This window comes from Rhinolophus hipposideros, assembly GCF_964194185.1.
Source record: "Rhinolophus hipposideros genome assembly, chromosome: 5".
Lineage (NCBI taxonomy): Eukaryota > Metazoa > Chordata > Mammalia > Chiroptera > Rhinolophidae > Rhinolophus > Rhinolophus hipposideros.
In genome coordinates this window covers 51807597-51825074 of record NC_138051.1, presented here as the reverse complement: position 1 = coordinate 51825074, position 17478 = coordinate 51807597, and the positions used below count along the sequence as shown (strand labels likewise).

At 35.7% G+C, this 17478-nt stretch overlaps 1 protein-coding gene across 6 annotated transcripts in view; it reads right to left on the bottom strand.

The window, feature by feature from the left end:
- Positions 1-7897: 7897 nt before the first annotated feature.
- RNF111 (ring finger protein 111) overlaps positions 7898-17478 on the bottom strand; it is an 82584-nt gene continuing 73003 nt past the window's right edge. For 4 of the 6 annotated variants that reach the window (XM_081050010.1, XM_081050014.1, XM_081050015.1 and 1 more), the window contains exons 10-14: positions 17087-17213; positions 13388-13480; positions 12457-12552; positions 11277-11380; positions 7898-9536 (exon numbers count right to left, since the gene is read on the bottom strand). In XM_081050010.1, the coding sequence (XP_080906136.1) occupies positions 9419-9536; positions 11277-11380; positions 12457-12552; positions 13388-13480; positions 17087-17213 (538 nt within the window). In that variant the 3' untranslated portion in view covers positions 7898-9418. Of the gene's footprint in view, positions 9537-11276; positions 11405-12456; positions 12553-13387; positions 13481-17086; positions 17214-17478 lie in introns of all 6 variants that reach the window. The other 2 variants (XM_081050012.1, XM_081050013.1) reach the window with 1 other exon arrangement.

Genomic DNA, 17478 nt, shown 5'->3' with positions numbered 1-17478 from the left:
TTTAAAATTAAAAAGAAGGTGTGATTCAGCCTTGGGCCGAAGGGTAGGAGGATCAGATCAAGACAGGAAAAGAGGAAGGAAAAAGTGAGAGGAACAGGAAAGGGGAGAGGAAAAAGCTAAGGAAAGGAAAGGTCCAATGCCCATAGTAAAGGTAGTGGAACGACACCTGATAACAGGCTCCGTCTAAGATCTGAGCAAGCTTTCCTGTCACTCCTATTCTACTCTTTAAAATATGGTTTACCTCTTTATTACTGGGGTATCAATGAGCCTTAAGTGCAGTTAAGTGATCTGGATTAAATTCCTTCCCTTGCCCTTGCTCTTGCCCATGCACCTGACATTTCTAAACTTGTTTCCTCTTCTATAAAACAGGAATAATGGCAGCTACTATGCAGCATGGGAAGATGTTAGTGTATCTATCCTCCTATAAGGAAAAGTCTTGGGAGGCCACCAGATGGCTCATTTGGTTAGCGCTCTTAACAAGGTTGCTGGTTCAATTCCCACATGGGCCAGTGAGCTGCGCCCTCCAGAACTAGATTGAAGGACAATGACTTGACTTGGGGCTGATGAGTCTTGGGAAAACACACTGTTCCCCAATATTCCCAATACAAATCTTAAGAAAAGAAAGAAAGATAGTCTGGGGAAGGAAAAGTAAACGTTTAGTGCACTGGGGTTGTGAGTAAAATTATATTTTTGCCTTATGGTTATAATGTGGTGTTATTAAAAACCACAACTATAAAAATAAGAATCCTCACTGACTCACAGGGGTTTGTAAACAGAAATACTATGAATGGTAAAGTGCTCTTATGGACTGACTTGACATGGTCAAAATAAATAATTTAATCCACATTAGACTGTATTTTCATTAAAAGAGAAGTAATATTTCTTTTGTATCCCTCACGGCAACTAACCTAGAAACTTACAAATAAACTTTTTGATCCAACCTCGTTTAATGCATTGTAGTCCAGTTTTTTACTTCCTGTCCCCTCCTGCCTTAGACAACATTGATCACTCTTCCTTTATACTAATCTACATAAACTTTCTTGTTGAAACCTCATAACAATCCTTATAAAACAGGTAGTATCCTAGTTTTTTGTCATTTTTAAATTCAGGTATAATTGACATATAACATTATATTAGTTTTAGGTGTACAATATAATGATTTGGTGTTTGTATATATTGTGAAATGATCACCACAATAAGTCTAGTTAACATCTGTCATATATTGTCTCAATTTGAAGAAACTAAGGCTCAGAGCAATTAAATGTCTTCGCTGCGATAATAGCACTTAAGCATTTTAGAGCTAGGATTTGTACTCGGGTCTGATTCCAAAGCCTGTGTGCTCTTTCCATTATATTTGCCATTGTCCAGTCTATTTACATGTGGTAGAAAGAGTAGGAAAAGCTTGACACAGTCATTGAAGGAACTCAAATAGAAAATTAACCAAGGATAAATTTCTTGAAGGCCAATGGCCCTTTACAGTATGGTAAAATTCTACACAATCAATTTATTTTCAGGTACTGCTTCAAAAAGGTGTGTATGTGAACTTCAATGAATATGGGTTGCAGGCAGAAGCACCCCAAGCAAAACCACAGACCACCAGTACTGGACTGGCATGATGGGAGACAAGGTAAGTGGTTGGTTTGGAAGGAGCTATTGGGCTTCAAGGTAGCTCTTACTTAGTATCTTCCAACGCTACAAGATGTCTACATATAGCATATTTAGGTCCTGGAATGCCAAATGGGAACTCTTTTTTTCAGACATCTGAATCTCCCAGTTTGGGGCAGTCTTGCGGTCTTTGCTATGAGAACTCCTGAATCACAAGCTGGTTGCACAGTTTATTTGGTGTTGAACCATGGATCAAATGTAATTGAGAGCCCTGGGGAGCACTGAAGCCAGTTTAATAGAATTTTTGGCGACTGAAGTCCAGATATCTGGAGATTGGGTCTTTTTTTTTTTTAAGATTTTTTTTATTGGGAAAGGGGGATTGGGGAACAGTGTGTACTTCCAGGATTTTTTTTTCCAAGTCAAGTTGTTGTCCTTTCAGTCTTAGTTGTGGAGGGCGCAGCTCAGCTCCAGGTCCAGTTGCCGTTGCTAGTTGCAGGGGGCGCAGCCCACCATCCCTTGCGGCAGTAGAACCGGCAATCTTGTGGTTGAGAGGACACGCTCCAACCAACTGAGCCATCTGGGAGCTCAGCTGCAGCTCAGCTCAAGGTGCCGTGTTCAATCTTAGTTGCAGAGGGCGGAGCCCACCATCCCTTGCGGGACTCGAGGAGCTGAACGGCAACCTTGTGGTTGAGAGCCCACTGGCCCATGTGGGAATCGAACCGGCAGCCTTCGGAGTCAGGCGCACAGAACTCCAACCGCCTGAGCCACCAGGCAGGCCCTGGAGATTGGATCTTGACATTGGGGATAAAAGAGTTACTAATTGTGTTTTTAAAATAGTCATGTGTTGCATAACGATGTTTTGGTCAACGAGAGACTGCATATACAGCAGTGGTCCCGTGAGATTACAATGGAGCTGAAAAAATTGTATTGCCTAGTGATATGTTAGCCATCATAATGTCATAGCACAAAAGCTGCAAAAAAATCAAGGCTACGGATGAGATGCAAACAACTTGAACCTGGGTGTGGATGAGGACGACACTGAGGAGCTCCTAGAGGTGGTTCCTGAGGAATTGACAAATGAGGAGTTGTTGGAAGGGGAACAGGAATGCACAGGTGAAGAACAGGCAAGAGAAAAGGAAACTGCAGAACAGAAAAAAAACCCCAAGAAAATTCAGTGAAGGGTTTAGCAGCTTTTGCAGACCTCAACAAGCTCCTTTAAAAAATTTGAAAATTCACCCCAATAAATTAAAAAAAAAAAAAATGAAAACATGGACCCCAACACTGAAAAGTTTTCATTAATGAAGTGGACGTGTTTCTGAAAAGAGTGACACCTCCTCAGAAGAATCGGAGGCAGGTCCTTTAGGTGTTCCAGAAGACACTTATCATAGGAGATGACAGCTCCGTGTATGTCACTGCTCCTGAGAACCTTCCAGGGGGCAAGATGTGGGCATGCAAGACAGTGCTATTGATGCTCCTGACTGTTTAGGCCTAGGCTAACGTGCGTTTCTCTCGGTTTTTAATAAAAAAGTTTTAAAAGTAAAAAAAAAAATTTTTAACAGGAAAAAGGTTATAAGCACATGAAGAAAATATTTTTGTACAACTGTATAATGTGTGTTTTAAGCTAAGTGTTACAAGACTCAAAAAAATTTTTAAAAAATTACAAAGTTGATAAAGTAAAAAAGTTACAGTAAGCTAATGTTAATTTGTCATTGAAATATGTTTTCTTAGATATTTAGTGTAGCTTAAGTGTACTGTGTTTCTAAAGTCTCCAGTAGTGGACCATTATGTCCTAGGCCTTCACGCTCACTCCCCACTCACTGACTCACCCAGAGCAGCTTCCAGTCCTGCAAGCTCCATTCATGTAAGTGCCCTTTATAGGTGGACCATTTTTTATCTCTTGTGCTCTATTTTTACTGTATGTTTTCTATGTGTAGATACACAAATACTTCCCATTGTTACAATTGTCTCCAGCATTCAGTACAGTAACATGCTGTACAGGTTTGTGGCTAAGGAGCAATAGGCTGTACCATACAGCCTAGGCATATTCCTATTAAGCAACCCATGACTGTATGTACACAAATTCTTGCTATACTTTCCTTCAAATGGTGAAATTTAATCAACGTGTCTTGAGTATAGGCCGTATTTTAGTGACTCTTATTTCTAATGAATAGAATGTGGCAGAAGAGAGTGTCAATTTTGAAACTAGGTGAAAAATGGCACTGTGGTTTCCTCCTAGCTCTCTGGGATCATTTGCTCTGGGGAAACAGCTACCCTGTCGTGAAGACATTTGAGCAGCCCTGTGGAGAGGCCCACATACACAAGAAAGTAGCCCATAAGGAACCAAGGCCTATCAGCCACGTGAGTGAGCCATCTTGGAAACAGCTCATCCAGACGAGACCCAGTAAAGGCTGCAGATAACTGATGACTGCAGCTGTCATTGTGATTGTAACCTCATGAGACTTGGAGCCAGAAGCACCATGCTAAACTGCTCCCAAATTCCTGATGCACAGAAAATAAGATGTTTGATGTTTAAGCCACAAAGATTCAGGGCTACGAAGCAATAGATAACCATTTCACAGCAACAGATAATAAACACAAAACTTTGGAGAGTGTATGGCTAACAAGGAAGTTTAAGGAACCCAAATACATCATAACAACTTCTTCTCTGAAGAAAACAGCAGTTCAACTTCACTCACACATTCATTCCTTTTTCAGGGCAGGTTGGGGTGCAGCGGATGGGAGACTTCCTACAGCTCTTCTAATTCCCTCGTCTAACATTTAAAAACTTAAAACATTTTGTTCAATTACAGTTGACATTCAATATTGTATTAGTTTCAGATGTACAGCACAGTGATTAGACATGTACACACCATGTGAAGTGATTCCCCCAGTAAGGCTCGTCCCCCCCAACACCACAGTTATTACATTGACTATATTCTCTATGCCGTACTTTACATCCGTGACTATTTTGTAACTGCCAATTTGTACTTCTGAATCCCTTCCCCTTTTCACCCAAATTCCCTCCCACATGGTCACTGTCAGCCAAACATTTTTCTTACAAACGTACTTGAGAATCTAAAGAATAGAATCCCTAGAATAATAGGTTTAGAGCATCCCATATTATGGAAGAATTCCCAGCTATGTGAGGGGGTAGGGCAGGCCTTTGGGTCATCCTTGAACTGCCAGATTGGAAATCTGAGTGTCTTGAATTGTTACCACACAGGCATGCAATGTCAGAAGCCAAATTCTTCCTTTCTAGAGCACAATGTATCAATAGCAATCTGTAGAACTTTATACTTTCCAAAGTTTTTCTCCCACACACACATTGAATATTAACACCTACAGCAAATTGATTCAGCAGTTTGTACTGAAGGTTCAGCAGAGCCCACAATAAAAATTAGTATTTAGTGTAATTAACCATTCTCTGTAATGATGATAAAGGATTAAAAGAGACATGCAAACCTCACACCTGTCAAATTAGCTATTATACAAAAGACAAGTAACAAGTGTTGGAGAGGATGTGGAGGAAAGGGAACCCTGGTGCACTATTGGTACAGCCATAAACAGTATGGAGGTTCCTCAAAAAACTAAAAATAGAACTACCATGACTCAGCAATCCCACTTCCAGGTATCTATCCAAAGGAAAAAAAAAACTAATTCAAAAAGATACATGCACCCCTATGTTCACTGTATTATTCACAATAGCTAAGATAGGGAAGCAACCTAAGTGTCCATCAATAGATGACTGGATAAAGATGTGGTACACACACACAGGGAATATTTGTCAGTCATAAAAAAGAATGAAATTTTGCCATTTGTGACAACATGGACAGACCTGGTGAGGATCATGCTAAATGAAATAAGTCAGACAGAGATGGACAAATACTGTATGGTTTGTTTCACTTACATATGGAATCTAAAAAGAAAAAAAATAGACTCATAGACATAAAGCACAAACTGATGGTTGTCAGAGAGGAGGGGGATGGGGAATAGGTAAAGGGGAATAAGAGGTACAAACTTCCAGTTATAAATGTCACGGGGATGTAATGTACAGCATAGGGAATATAGTCAACAGTATCGTAATAACTGCTTCTGGGGACAGATGATTACCAAATTTATTGCAGTGACACATCATAAGGTATGTAAATGCTGAATAAGTATGTTGTACATCTGAAATTCATATAATATTGTATATAAACTATAATAATAAAAAAAATAAGACACGCAATTTGGGCTTATCAAAACTTCTGGAAACCTACACCTATCAGCCTAGGATTAAGCCTAGATGAAGTTAATATAGCAACCCAGGAAGCTCAGCAGTGTGTGTTAATTAACCCTTAATTAACCCTGCATCACACAATTTAGTGAAGAGAAAAACTAGAAGAATGAGAAATTCCAGTTCATTTCTTCATAAAATTTTCTTTGTCAGAGAACTCAAATGGTTTCATATCCTGTGCCAATTCTGCCCCACTGGCAGTAGCTGCCTAAAACACAGCATTGGGTGGTACTGATGGGCAGCTATGTTCCTGTTGTGACTACAAGGCAGGGGAAGAAAGCACAGGTGCTGGAAATCTCCCATGCCTCTCATAGAAGAAAAATGCCAATCCATCAGAGAAGGGCTAAAGAGAATCATTTCTTCTTACCTAATAATTAGTTTCTTGGTTATAAGAGAAAGAGCAGCAAACACTGTATAGTTTAGCACCTTGCTTTGCTATCATTTGTTATCAAAGGCAAGGATATTGGGGTGGGGGGTGGGATGGAGTGAGCCTCAGGTGAACTTATATTAAGTATGTACTATATGCTCTTCACACTCATCTCTCATCATTTAATTCTAATAACAACCTGGTTTTGTTTTATAAATGAGAATGATGAGGCTCAGAAAATGACAGTTGTCCAAAGCTACACAATTTCAAAGCCGAAGTCTGTTTGACACCCAAGCCTGTATTTTTTTTAACCTCAAAAAATTGTGTGGCCTATGAATTTCTACAGAATACACAGGAGAGAGGAGACTGTCCCCAGCAGGCACAACCACAAAATTGGTAACATTTATTTTCCTTTGCAAGAAATAGTTGTTTTAAATACAATTCTTAATGTAAGAAAATGATTGAAATCTATAACTGAAGGATATTTCAACCTTGATATAGCCAATATCATGACATATGAAGTCTTGAATAAGCAAGAAAATTTACTGTATCTCCAGAGGTTTTGGAAGGTAAGTTAGAAATTAGGATGCATGATCTATAGAACTGTACTATTTGCATTTATGAAAAACTAGTAATGAAATGTAAACAGAGTTTTGTTTTTTTCTCAGAGTTTATATTTTAATTTTAGTGTTACAAATACCATTTTTAAAAGAGAGCTAGTTGCTATGGTTCAAATGATGAAGTGTGCTAGCAGCTAAAATAAAGTCACCAGAGTAAGAAAAATGTTTCAAATATCAGTTTATCAGTTGCATAGTAACAACAATCAAAATAAGGATCTGCTGACAAAAGAATTTTAGTTTTAAAGTATTTGGACAGCTATCACTGCAATTTTGACATGAGATGCAGCAGGATCTGTAAAACACTAAAACAAAGCACAAAAAGTTAAAATATTTAAAATTGTCTTCTTTACTTCGTTCATTACTAATCGCATTTTCTTGTAACTAACTGCAGTAGCTTACTAAGCTCCTGCATTAACAATCCAAGTTTGTGCCACAAATACTTGCATTAAATAAATTTAAGTAATAATGCTTTATCTAACACACAAAAAAGTCAGTAGCAATTGTTAAACAGGTCAACAGGTAGTTGTGCATCTAAGTCTCATGTAATCTTAAAAAGTAAAGAAATCTATCTGTACTTCTTGTGTTCAGGGACCATCCAGAGGACTCCATCACATAGAATTCTCCCCATCTTATACTTCAATCCCCTGCACAGGCCCTGGGTTTTCCAGTGGCAAAGTCCTATGTCCATCACAGGCTACTGGAAGATAGGCTATGTGCTCTTTTCCCCAGTAAGATGGCAGACATGGATCACACTCTCACCCTCTTGCCCCCATCCTGTCCTCCACCCTTCTGCAACTGCAGCTTAATCAAGTGTTCTTCACACACTACGTTGAAGCATGTTTGATATTGACTAATACTACACTGTAACATTTACTAATACAAAAAAAAAAAAAAAAGGGCAAGTAGCCATAACTGAATGAATACAAACACCAAATTATGCAAATGTCAAACTTCAGTGAGACCACTATTTTGGAATTCCAAGCTGTTTAATGTAAATTGTTTTATAAAAACTAATTATGAAACACAAAAGACAATAGAAATATAAGTTATTTATTAATCAATCAATCCACTTACAAAGCAGGTGGCTTAATGCAAGCTTACTGACATCTTCACATATGGTCCATGGGAACATGTCTTCCACATACAGACAGTGATGTTACTGACTGATGCCTTTGCAATCTGGGACATATTAAGCATATTTAAACAAATAAAATTTGGCTATCCTGTATATGAAAGTATCTTGATAATATGCATCCTGAAGTGGATTAAAACTTTCTCCAAAGGAGAAAATGTTAGTATGTTAACTTAACTTTATATTCTATATTATGCAGTAAATCTTAACTATAGCAATTAAAAAATTTAAATCAGTGATCGACTCTTGGTATGAAGTGGGAATCTAAAACCAGAGCAACAGTAGGTTGACAGTATAATTTGTGCCTCACAGTATCTGCAGATTTACTGTTTTCAAGTTTAAAGAGAAATAAAACAAGAGACATGTAGATTCAGCTAACTTTATTTAACTTTAAACTAATAAAAATCCCTTAAAAGTGATCCTGGGACCTTTAGTATGAATGTTTAGATACCTGCCAATTACTGCAATTCTAAATCTTGACTGAATGTGTTTACAAAATCAATGTAAAGCAGATATCTTTACTATACGTGCTTAGAAGACTGAACAAAATTCTACATGTCTTCTTCAATTTCCCCAAAATTTTGTTAAATCTGCAAGTATGTACAATCCAGCTAATTGAAATTAATATTTAGTGTTCATCAGAGCTGTTTCACAGCAGCAAAAATTAAATCAGGGCAATAAAGTTCTAAACGATGTAGGAATAAGGTAAATACAATCAGAACAGCAGTCTAAATGTATGGTATCAATATCAACTCTATCTGTATTGTGCTGAAAGGAAAAAGATACACCAAGGAAATTCTATTGATCACTGGTGATGTGAATACCACCTGCGTTTGACTGAATATGGTTTGTATTCTGTTCCCAGTATTAAGGATGGTGTTTAACTCAGAACTCCATATTGTAAATATACAGCAGCCATTTTTGTCCTAATTAAGGAATGTCTTAATACACAATATTATCATTTTCTAGAGGATCTTTATACATCAAACTAAAGTACATGATTGATTAAATTAAAGGTTAGTAATGGATAAAAAAATTCATAATTCTTAAGACCTGGTACTATGTAAAAAACAAAAGACCACAAAATCCTACTTACTAAAGCAGCTAATCTTGCCTGCAAGTTTAGGGTCACAAGCCCATAATATGTGCAAAGAAATGCAATACAAGGAACCATGCAAAAATACAGTAAAATGATACAGGAAAAATGTCAAATCTAGAAAAAAAAAGCTTTTATAAATACATCAAAATCAACTGTATACATAAACTGTAGGTCTAGCATTAGTTGTACCATATAGCAGAGCCAGCACTCTAAGTTCAAGGCTTCCAAATCTGCGCAGGTAAGTCATGCCATCTTTGGTTGACTGCAGTACCGGGAGGATGGGAATGAAGAGGGAGGGCAAGAGTTCTGAAACATGGTGTCAACTTTCACTTGGCAGCTGGGCCTCAATGTCCACTCTGCATATGGGGCACTTCTTATTGGTGATCAGCCACTGGTCAACACACACTTGGTGGAAAAGGTGCATACAAGGAAGGCGTCTATTAGAGGCAAACAAAACAAAATGCAAAATTAATTTTATGACAACTGCAAATAGAATTTATGTTTATAAACATGATACATGTTATAATTCAGTAGTGCTTTAAAGTTACTAGATTTCTCTTCTGTAAAAACACCCAAAAACCAAAAAACAAAACACACACCTCTCTACTAAGCATTACAACTATATTATATCGACACTGCACAATACAATGTATAAATGACCAATACAATTAACTGTCACAGCTATGGAACCAAACTATATAAAATTGCAAGAATTTTAAGAACAACGTTACACTGGAAATTAAGTTTAGCTTTGTTTTTATACATGAGCTGCCAATGTACTGGAGCTGGAAGTATGTTCCCTGTTATATACTATTGCAAATAATTTTTTAATATCAAATCATTACATTAGTAAAGCGCTTTAAAAAATATATCATTTAATTCTCAAAAACACAAAACTCATTGTAAATAGATAGCAGCCATGTTATATTAATTAAGGAAGGTCTTAATATGCAATATTATTGTCCATCTCGAGGATCTTTATACATTAAATTGAAGTACATGATTTATTAAAGGTTAATAATATTGTTATAATATTGTTATACTGTTTACAACATTGTTTTCATGGAATGAAAGTATTAAGTATCTACTTAATACTATGCTACTTTTTAAAAGTAGGTTAAAGGAGATGTTGACTTTAGTACATTACATTATCAATTAGAAATTGAGAAATAAAGAAAGCTTCTAGGCAATCCAGGGTAACATTAAATCTAAGTATAACAGTGAAATAGAATTGCTTTAAATGTCCAATTCAAATTCCATCCACTGTTAACGAGTTGTCATACATTTCAGACTTCCCAATATTTTGTAAAAATAATAGCTAAAAAGAGGTGTTTCAATTACTTCTTGAACAGTATTGTCAATAATATAAAAAAATTATCTTCCATATTTATAAAACCTCACTGGAAATATATGTTCAAGAAACATTATATGTGGTACGGTAGACAATTGTTTATACATTTTTTTCTTGCTCAGAAAAAAACCACATTATATGTGGTACGGTAGACAATTGTTTATACATTTTTTTCTTGCTCAGATAATTAAAGAAATATGATGAAACTATCCTTATAAATTAGGGCAACAAAATTACCATACGGTTCTGTTAATGTTACAGGACATGTTTCACATGGGATTATGTTACATTAGGAAAAAACAGAAACAAAACAATTACTTAAGAGATTATAAGAAAATGCCTAAAACTAATATTGCATTAATGTAACATTTTCTAAATCAAAGTTGCAAGAAGAGAGTAGTCCTATAAGTTGATAGGAAATTTTAGGACAACATTAATTTATAAAAGATGCTGGAAAACAAACTATATGGAGCCAATCTGGATCCACCTACTTTAAGCTTTGGAGAACACATTAATATAACTGTCTTGGCTTCAAAAGCCTCTCAAATTTTCCTTTCTGCAAGATTTATAGAAGACAATTTTGACCGCAAAACTTCCCTGGCTAACTCTTGGTGTGGCCCTAAAATAGGCAATCTATTTCCCATCCCCATCCCTGTTGGTAATACAGAAACTTTTTGTTCTTTTACTCACTATAAGAAGGTAATTTTATGTCAGAGATTGGTAACGGAGTATGCCAGGAGTAATCTATTCAATTTCTAGTCTACTTTTAAATAAAATCTCTTGTACAGTTTTGCCAATAGATTTTACATAATTAGTATCTAGTTACCTCACATCTTCACCTTCCTCTAAAATAGACAAACAGATAGTACATTTTTCCTCTGTGTCTTCCTCAGTCCCTTCTTCCCCATCTTGTTTGCAGTGCAGTTTCCTCTGTGAGAACCAATCAGTTGTTACCTTATTAGTAGAGATGACATTATTGAACAACTGAGTAAAGTCTGTATTTATTTGAAAAACAAAATAAAACAAAACCACACATTTACCCACAACATATTTCCCAGGTACAACTGTCATGAATTAATGGATGAATTAAGTGACTATCATCAAATAAGTGTTTTTAAGACCCTTAAATAATCAGCATCAAAAGCAAAATTAAATGCAACAGAAACTCATCAGTTTGAAATCTATTATTTTTAATTCACAATTAGGATGACACACGATATAAACTATATTTCTGTCCTATCACGAGCATAGATAAACTTTATTTTACTAATGAATGTTTCAAATAATATCCAAATTAATTAACGCAAATTATAGTATCTGGCTCAGAAGGTTGAAAGGACTTTTATTTAGTGGTAATACCTTATTAATACTTTCAGGAAACACATGAAAAAAACAAAGAACAGTAATTTTCAAACCTTATTATTCTCTGTACAGCAAGTACATTGTTGTTTGTTTAAAGAAACTTATTTAACATGTCTACTCCATAACTTTTAGGTATACTATATAAGGTATTGGGAGTAGACTATAAGAAATGTAGATCAACCACATGTCCATCAAAATAAGTGGCTAGTTACATTACGGTAGTGCCATATGATGGAATTCTATATAAGCTATGAAAAAAAAATACAGGTGATCTGTGGGTGCTGATATAGAATGCAAAGAAAATGTGCCAAACTGTGTGTATCTCATCTCCTTTGAGTAATTTTTGAAAGTGGAAGAAAAAAGATATACATATGTACATTATTATCAATGCATAAAAATATCTGGAAGATTACCTAAGAAATCCTTAACCATGATTTTTCTTCTGGGAAGCAAGACTGGGGTTGGGTCAGCAGGGTAAGAATCTTCAGAGTATCTAATTTTACTTTGAATTTTTTTAACCATATGTATATATTGTTTTAATAATAAATAATGCAGTTGCTAGACTGTACAAACTAAAGGAAGATCCTTATTAAATTTTATGCATTTTAATAATAATGCAGATGTTTCACAGAATAAATTCTTACTTTTTTGTATTTATGTGGATATGTACATCTTTCAATTGTTCCCTGGGATGCTCCACGATTGACATTTCCTAATCTTTCTTCCAAATGAATCAGTTCCTGAAGGTGAAGAATAACTAGTATTAAATGCCAGGATGATTATTCCTTGAACAGCACTGTCAATATTGTAAAAGCAATAAAGTTCCATATTTATAAACCTGCAATGTAAATACAGTGTTCAAAAAAGCCATATATGGTAAGGCAAATGCTTGTTAATAATTCTTTTCTCAGCCAATTAAAAGTGGTATGGCAAAGTTATCCTTACAGATTAGGGCAACATACTAGCACACAGTACTATATAAGTCAGTAAGTATGTATACCTGTAAAAAATGAAATCACTATAATAAAATACGGAAACAAATCACACAATAGTTCTAAGTCCCACTGACTCCAACTTCCAAACTGATATGAAGAAACAGAACTTTAAATCATCTTCAAATGATTTGTTCTTGAAAATTCAAAAAGATATTTAGCTATAAACTAAATTACTTAGGTTTATATTTCTCCAGCAATGTTTCTCTCAAAATTAAACTTAGTCAAAAGCATTAAGGTCCCCCGCCCCCCACCACACACTTAATTGGTATGGTTATCTGATATTTACATTGATTTAATAAATTTCTACCTTTCTTTCTATGAGATTATTTTCACTTACTCCTTTAATCCTTGGGTAACTTTTGACACTAAGATTACATAAGCCTTTCTATGTCTATTGTTTATATTGCTTATATTGCTTATATTGCTTTCTATAATAACCCCCAGAAGCAATATCAAAAATTCAGACATTTTACTAAGCATTCTGATTCTCAGCCACTGTACAATTGTGAATTAGTAATACACATATTCTTTCTGCACTAAAGATACTGTGGTAAGTATTTTCATGAATTTCGCTACATACCTCAAAATTGCCCCTGAAAGGACCTCTGAACGATGTTCCATCCAATCCTGATGAAATGTAACGGATGTGAGGATAGCCTGCCATGTCAGGAACCTATTTTAACAGAAGAGACAGGTTAAATCAATTAAGCATAGGCCCGAATTCCACTGTTAACAGTGAATAATTAAAACACTCAATTCTCTCCATTCAACTGCTCACAAAATTCAACCTCCATTCGTCTATGTAACTCCAACTAAGCATTCTGATCAGGGTTAGGTTCCTCTTCAAATATAATCTCTTATAACTTAAAATATAATTGGATAAAAAAGAAGAAATAGTTGTTCCATGAGATAATAGGGTTCGTATACTTGATTTATTTTGCATAAAAAATCCTAAGCAGAAAATACCCAAATTTCAGATTGTTAGTAGCCTAACTGTATAAAGAATAAAACTTTCCTAAGACCTTGTCAATTTCAGAGGACTTTACTAAACATATTAAGAAACAGAAATGCACAAAACTTTCCAACAAAACTTGACTTCAAGATAAGTTTTACTTCTTTTCCTATAACTCCCTACTAGCCAAAGTACCCTATTCCTTTTTTTGTTTGGTTCTGCTAGTGAAAGATTTAACAGTGTTTTGTAATTTTTTTGTTAGGTATAGCCAATCCTCACTATTCACAGATCTCTTATTTGTGAACTCGCCTACTTGATAAAATTTATTTGTAACTCCAAAATCAATACTTGTGCTCTCATGGTCATTCGTGGACATGCACAAAGCGGTAAAAAATTTGAGATGCCTGACATGTGTGCCCTAGCTGAGGCAGAACAAGGCTCTGCCTTTTGTTTCAACTCTTTTCCTATTAACAAGTGTCTTCTGTGGTCTATTTAGTGCTGTGTTTTTCACATTTTGTGCTTTTCAATTGGTGATTTTATTGTTTAAAATGGCCCCCATGCATAATACTTAAATGCTGGCTATTGTCCTTAAGTGCCAGAAGGCTGTGATGTATTTATGGAGAAAATAAATGTAGATACGCTTCGTTCGGGCATGAATTACAGTGCTGTTGGCTGTAAGGTCAATGTTAATGAATCAACAATATCTATCAAATAAGCTGTCTTTAAACAGAAACACGCATTAAAACAAGGTTATGGATTGATGGGGGTGTTGTGACCAGAGGATTGCTGTAACCTAACCCTGTATTTACCCTAGGAATTCAGTATTCATTTATTCAGTGTTTGCAGCAACCTTATAGAACATAACTACCATGAATAACAAGGGTCAACTGTATTAGGAAAGGGAGATGCTGGGACAGAGCACCATTCTTCCATCTTTATAAATGATTCTCTGAAACTATTTTTTAATCAGCTTCCACTGAGTCATAACATACTTCTAGCAAGTTTTATAGCTTGAAAAGACAACTCATGTGAAAAAGAATTTAAAATAAGCAATCACTTTTAACCTTCAAATAACCTATTACTTTTAAATATCTGCAACTTTCCTTATAATCAAGATCAGTACTACCCAGCTGTCAGCAGATAACCCAACCTCCTACACATCTCCAAGGAAAATGAAAAATCAGAAGGAACTCCTATGCCCCAAATTATTTAAACCTGCACTTATCCTGTAAACCCTCCCTAGTCTCCCTTCTCTAGGTTTTAGGAATGAGTCTCCTCTTCCTCCTATGCAAAGTTCATCTCTATCACGGGCTCCCATCTCCTGTTTCCCCACCCTGGGTCACCCACCCCCCTCTCTTCTATATCTTTCAACAAATTCTTCTGTCTAATGTTGTTCTGTCTTAAACCTAAAAATACCTTCAAGTTTTTCCAAACCTAAGTTATCTCCTTAATCCTGGAATAACTGCCAACCCATTTCCTACCTTCCTTTCACAGCCACGCTTATAAAGCAAGTAGTTGATATTCATTGTCCTCACATGAATTTCATCTTCGTTACTGTAGTATACAAAGCACCCCATCTCCATCCTTCCCCATTACTGAAATCATTCTGACAAAAGCCACTAATAATCCTTCAATGTCAAATGCATTCAACATTTTTACTTTATTTTTTATTTTTTTTTTGGGGGGGGGGTGTGAGATCCTACTGTTCATATTATCGACATTGTTTTACTTTGTTTCTCCTCAACTTCTCTAGCCAGTTCTCAAAATCCTATAAAGTACAGTATTATCATTCTCCAAGGTTTTCTTTTCCAATCTCTTGTCAGTCTACACTTTTTTCCGGGAAATTGAATCCTTTTCCATAGATTCATATGTTAAGGAAGATATGTGAAACACATATATTATATATTGACAGATCACAGCATCCCTAACTCAGATATCAGTTCATGGCTTGGAGGTCCAGGCCATGAACTTAACTTCCTATTATTGGGCATTCCACCTTAATGCACACAATTATCTCAGATCCAGTATGTCCAAAACCTAACTTACCTAACCCCTTGCCTAAATCCTTATCTAATTAGTATTCTCCAATGTAGTGAATGCCACCACCATATACTTAATAACCCAAGACAGAAATCCAGAAGTCATCCTAAATGTTACTCAAATGTGTGCCAACTGCCATAGCCTTTGTTCAGGGATTCATGAACTTGATCTCTCATACTATAATGTCCTAATGAGTTTCCTTCCACCCTAAAATTGATTTTTCAGACAACTGAGGAAGTGGGGTTTCTAACTACAAACTGATTACATCACTCTAAAACATAAATATGATCAAGACTTCCCTTTCCAATGGCTCATGCGTCCCAGTTTCTTAGCAGGACAACTTGATTTCATATTGCTGAGTTAACCTCACTGCTAAGATCCAGACATTCCGATTTACTTGGAATTGCTTGTGCTTAGGCTATCTGACAGCTCTTTACATGCTGTAACCACTGGTACGAGCACCCTTCTCAATTCCAAAGACTGCTGCTGAGAAGTCGCATGTATAATAAACTGTCTCAGAAACCTTCCCTGCAGTGTCTCCACGCCAACAAGACAAAACTACTCCCTTCTCTGTACCACTTTTATAACTGGTATGTATCATGAATAGCAAAGGATTTTGCTGAATTTATTCTTTAGAACTCAAATTGGTACCAACAAACTCTAAATCTGTTCAAATCAGATATAGAGCACAGTTTATTTTTTTTTCAATTACAGTTGACATTCAATATTATTTTACATTAGTTCCAGGTATACAGCATATGGTTAGACATTTATATAATTTAAGAATTGATCCCCCTGATTAGTCTAGTGTCCACCTGGCATTATACACCGTTATTACCATATTATTGACTATACTCCCTATGCTGCACTTTACATCCCTGTGACTATTTTGTAACTACCGGTTTGCACATCTTAATCCTGTATAGTTAGTATAATCCATCTGCAGATCAGAGAATAAAGTATGAATGCACCAGAACAGACCCATTACCATTATGACAAAATAAAGCACATGTCTTAGTGACAGTGGATCAAGACTGTCATCTTGGTATAAATGAAAAATGTTGTCATTTTTACATTAAGAAGAGTACATTTTACAATGCAAATACAAATACAGATTTTAACATATCTAGTTACCTTTTAATAGCACATTTTCTATCAAATATTTCTCAATTCTATTAAAACATCTATAACACATTAAAAATATTTCCAATAAAACATTCAATTTAGAAAAGGAAGAACACTTTTAAAAGGAGACTATGTTAGAATTTTTAAATTTTTCTATTTTACCATTAAAGGAAGTGCTCCTAATTGTAAGTGATGAAGTCGAGGTGGTGCATGGTAATGGGCCAAGTGAGGGTGCAAGGCTCCAGGTGTGTAAGTAGCTGCAGTCACGCCAGCTTCAATTCCCAATTCCCTGATAAAGAAAGAGAATAATTGAACGTGTTTTTTTTTTTCAATTACAGTTGACTCTCAATATTATTTTACATTAGTTTCAGATGTACACAGCACAGTGGTTAGACACATAATTTAAGAAGTGATCCCCACAATTCGTCTAGTTCCCACCTAGGCACTATACATAGTTATTATAGTATTACTGACTATGTTTCCAATACTGTACTTTATATCCCCATGACTATTTTGTAACTATCAATTTGCTCCTCTTAATCTCTTTACCTTTT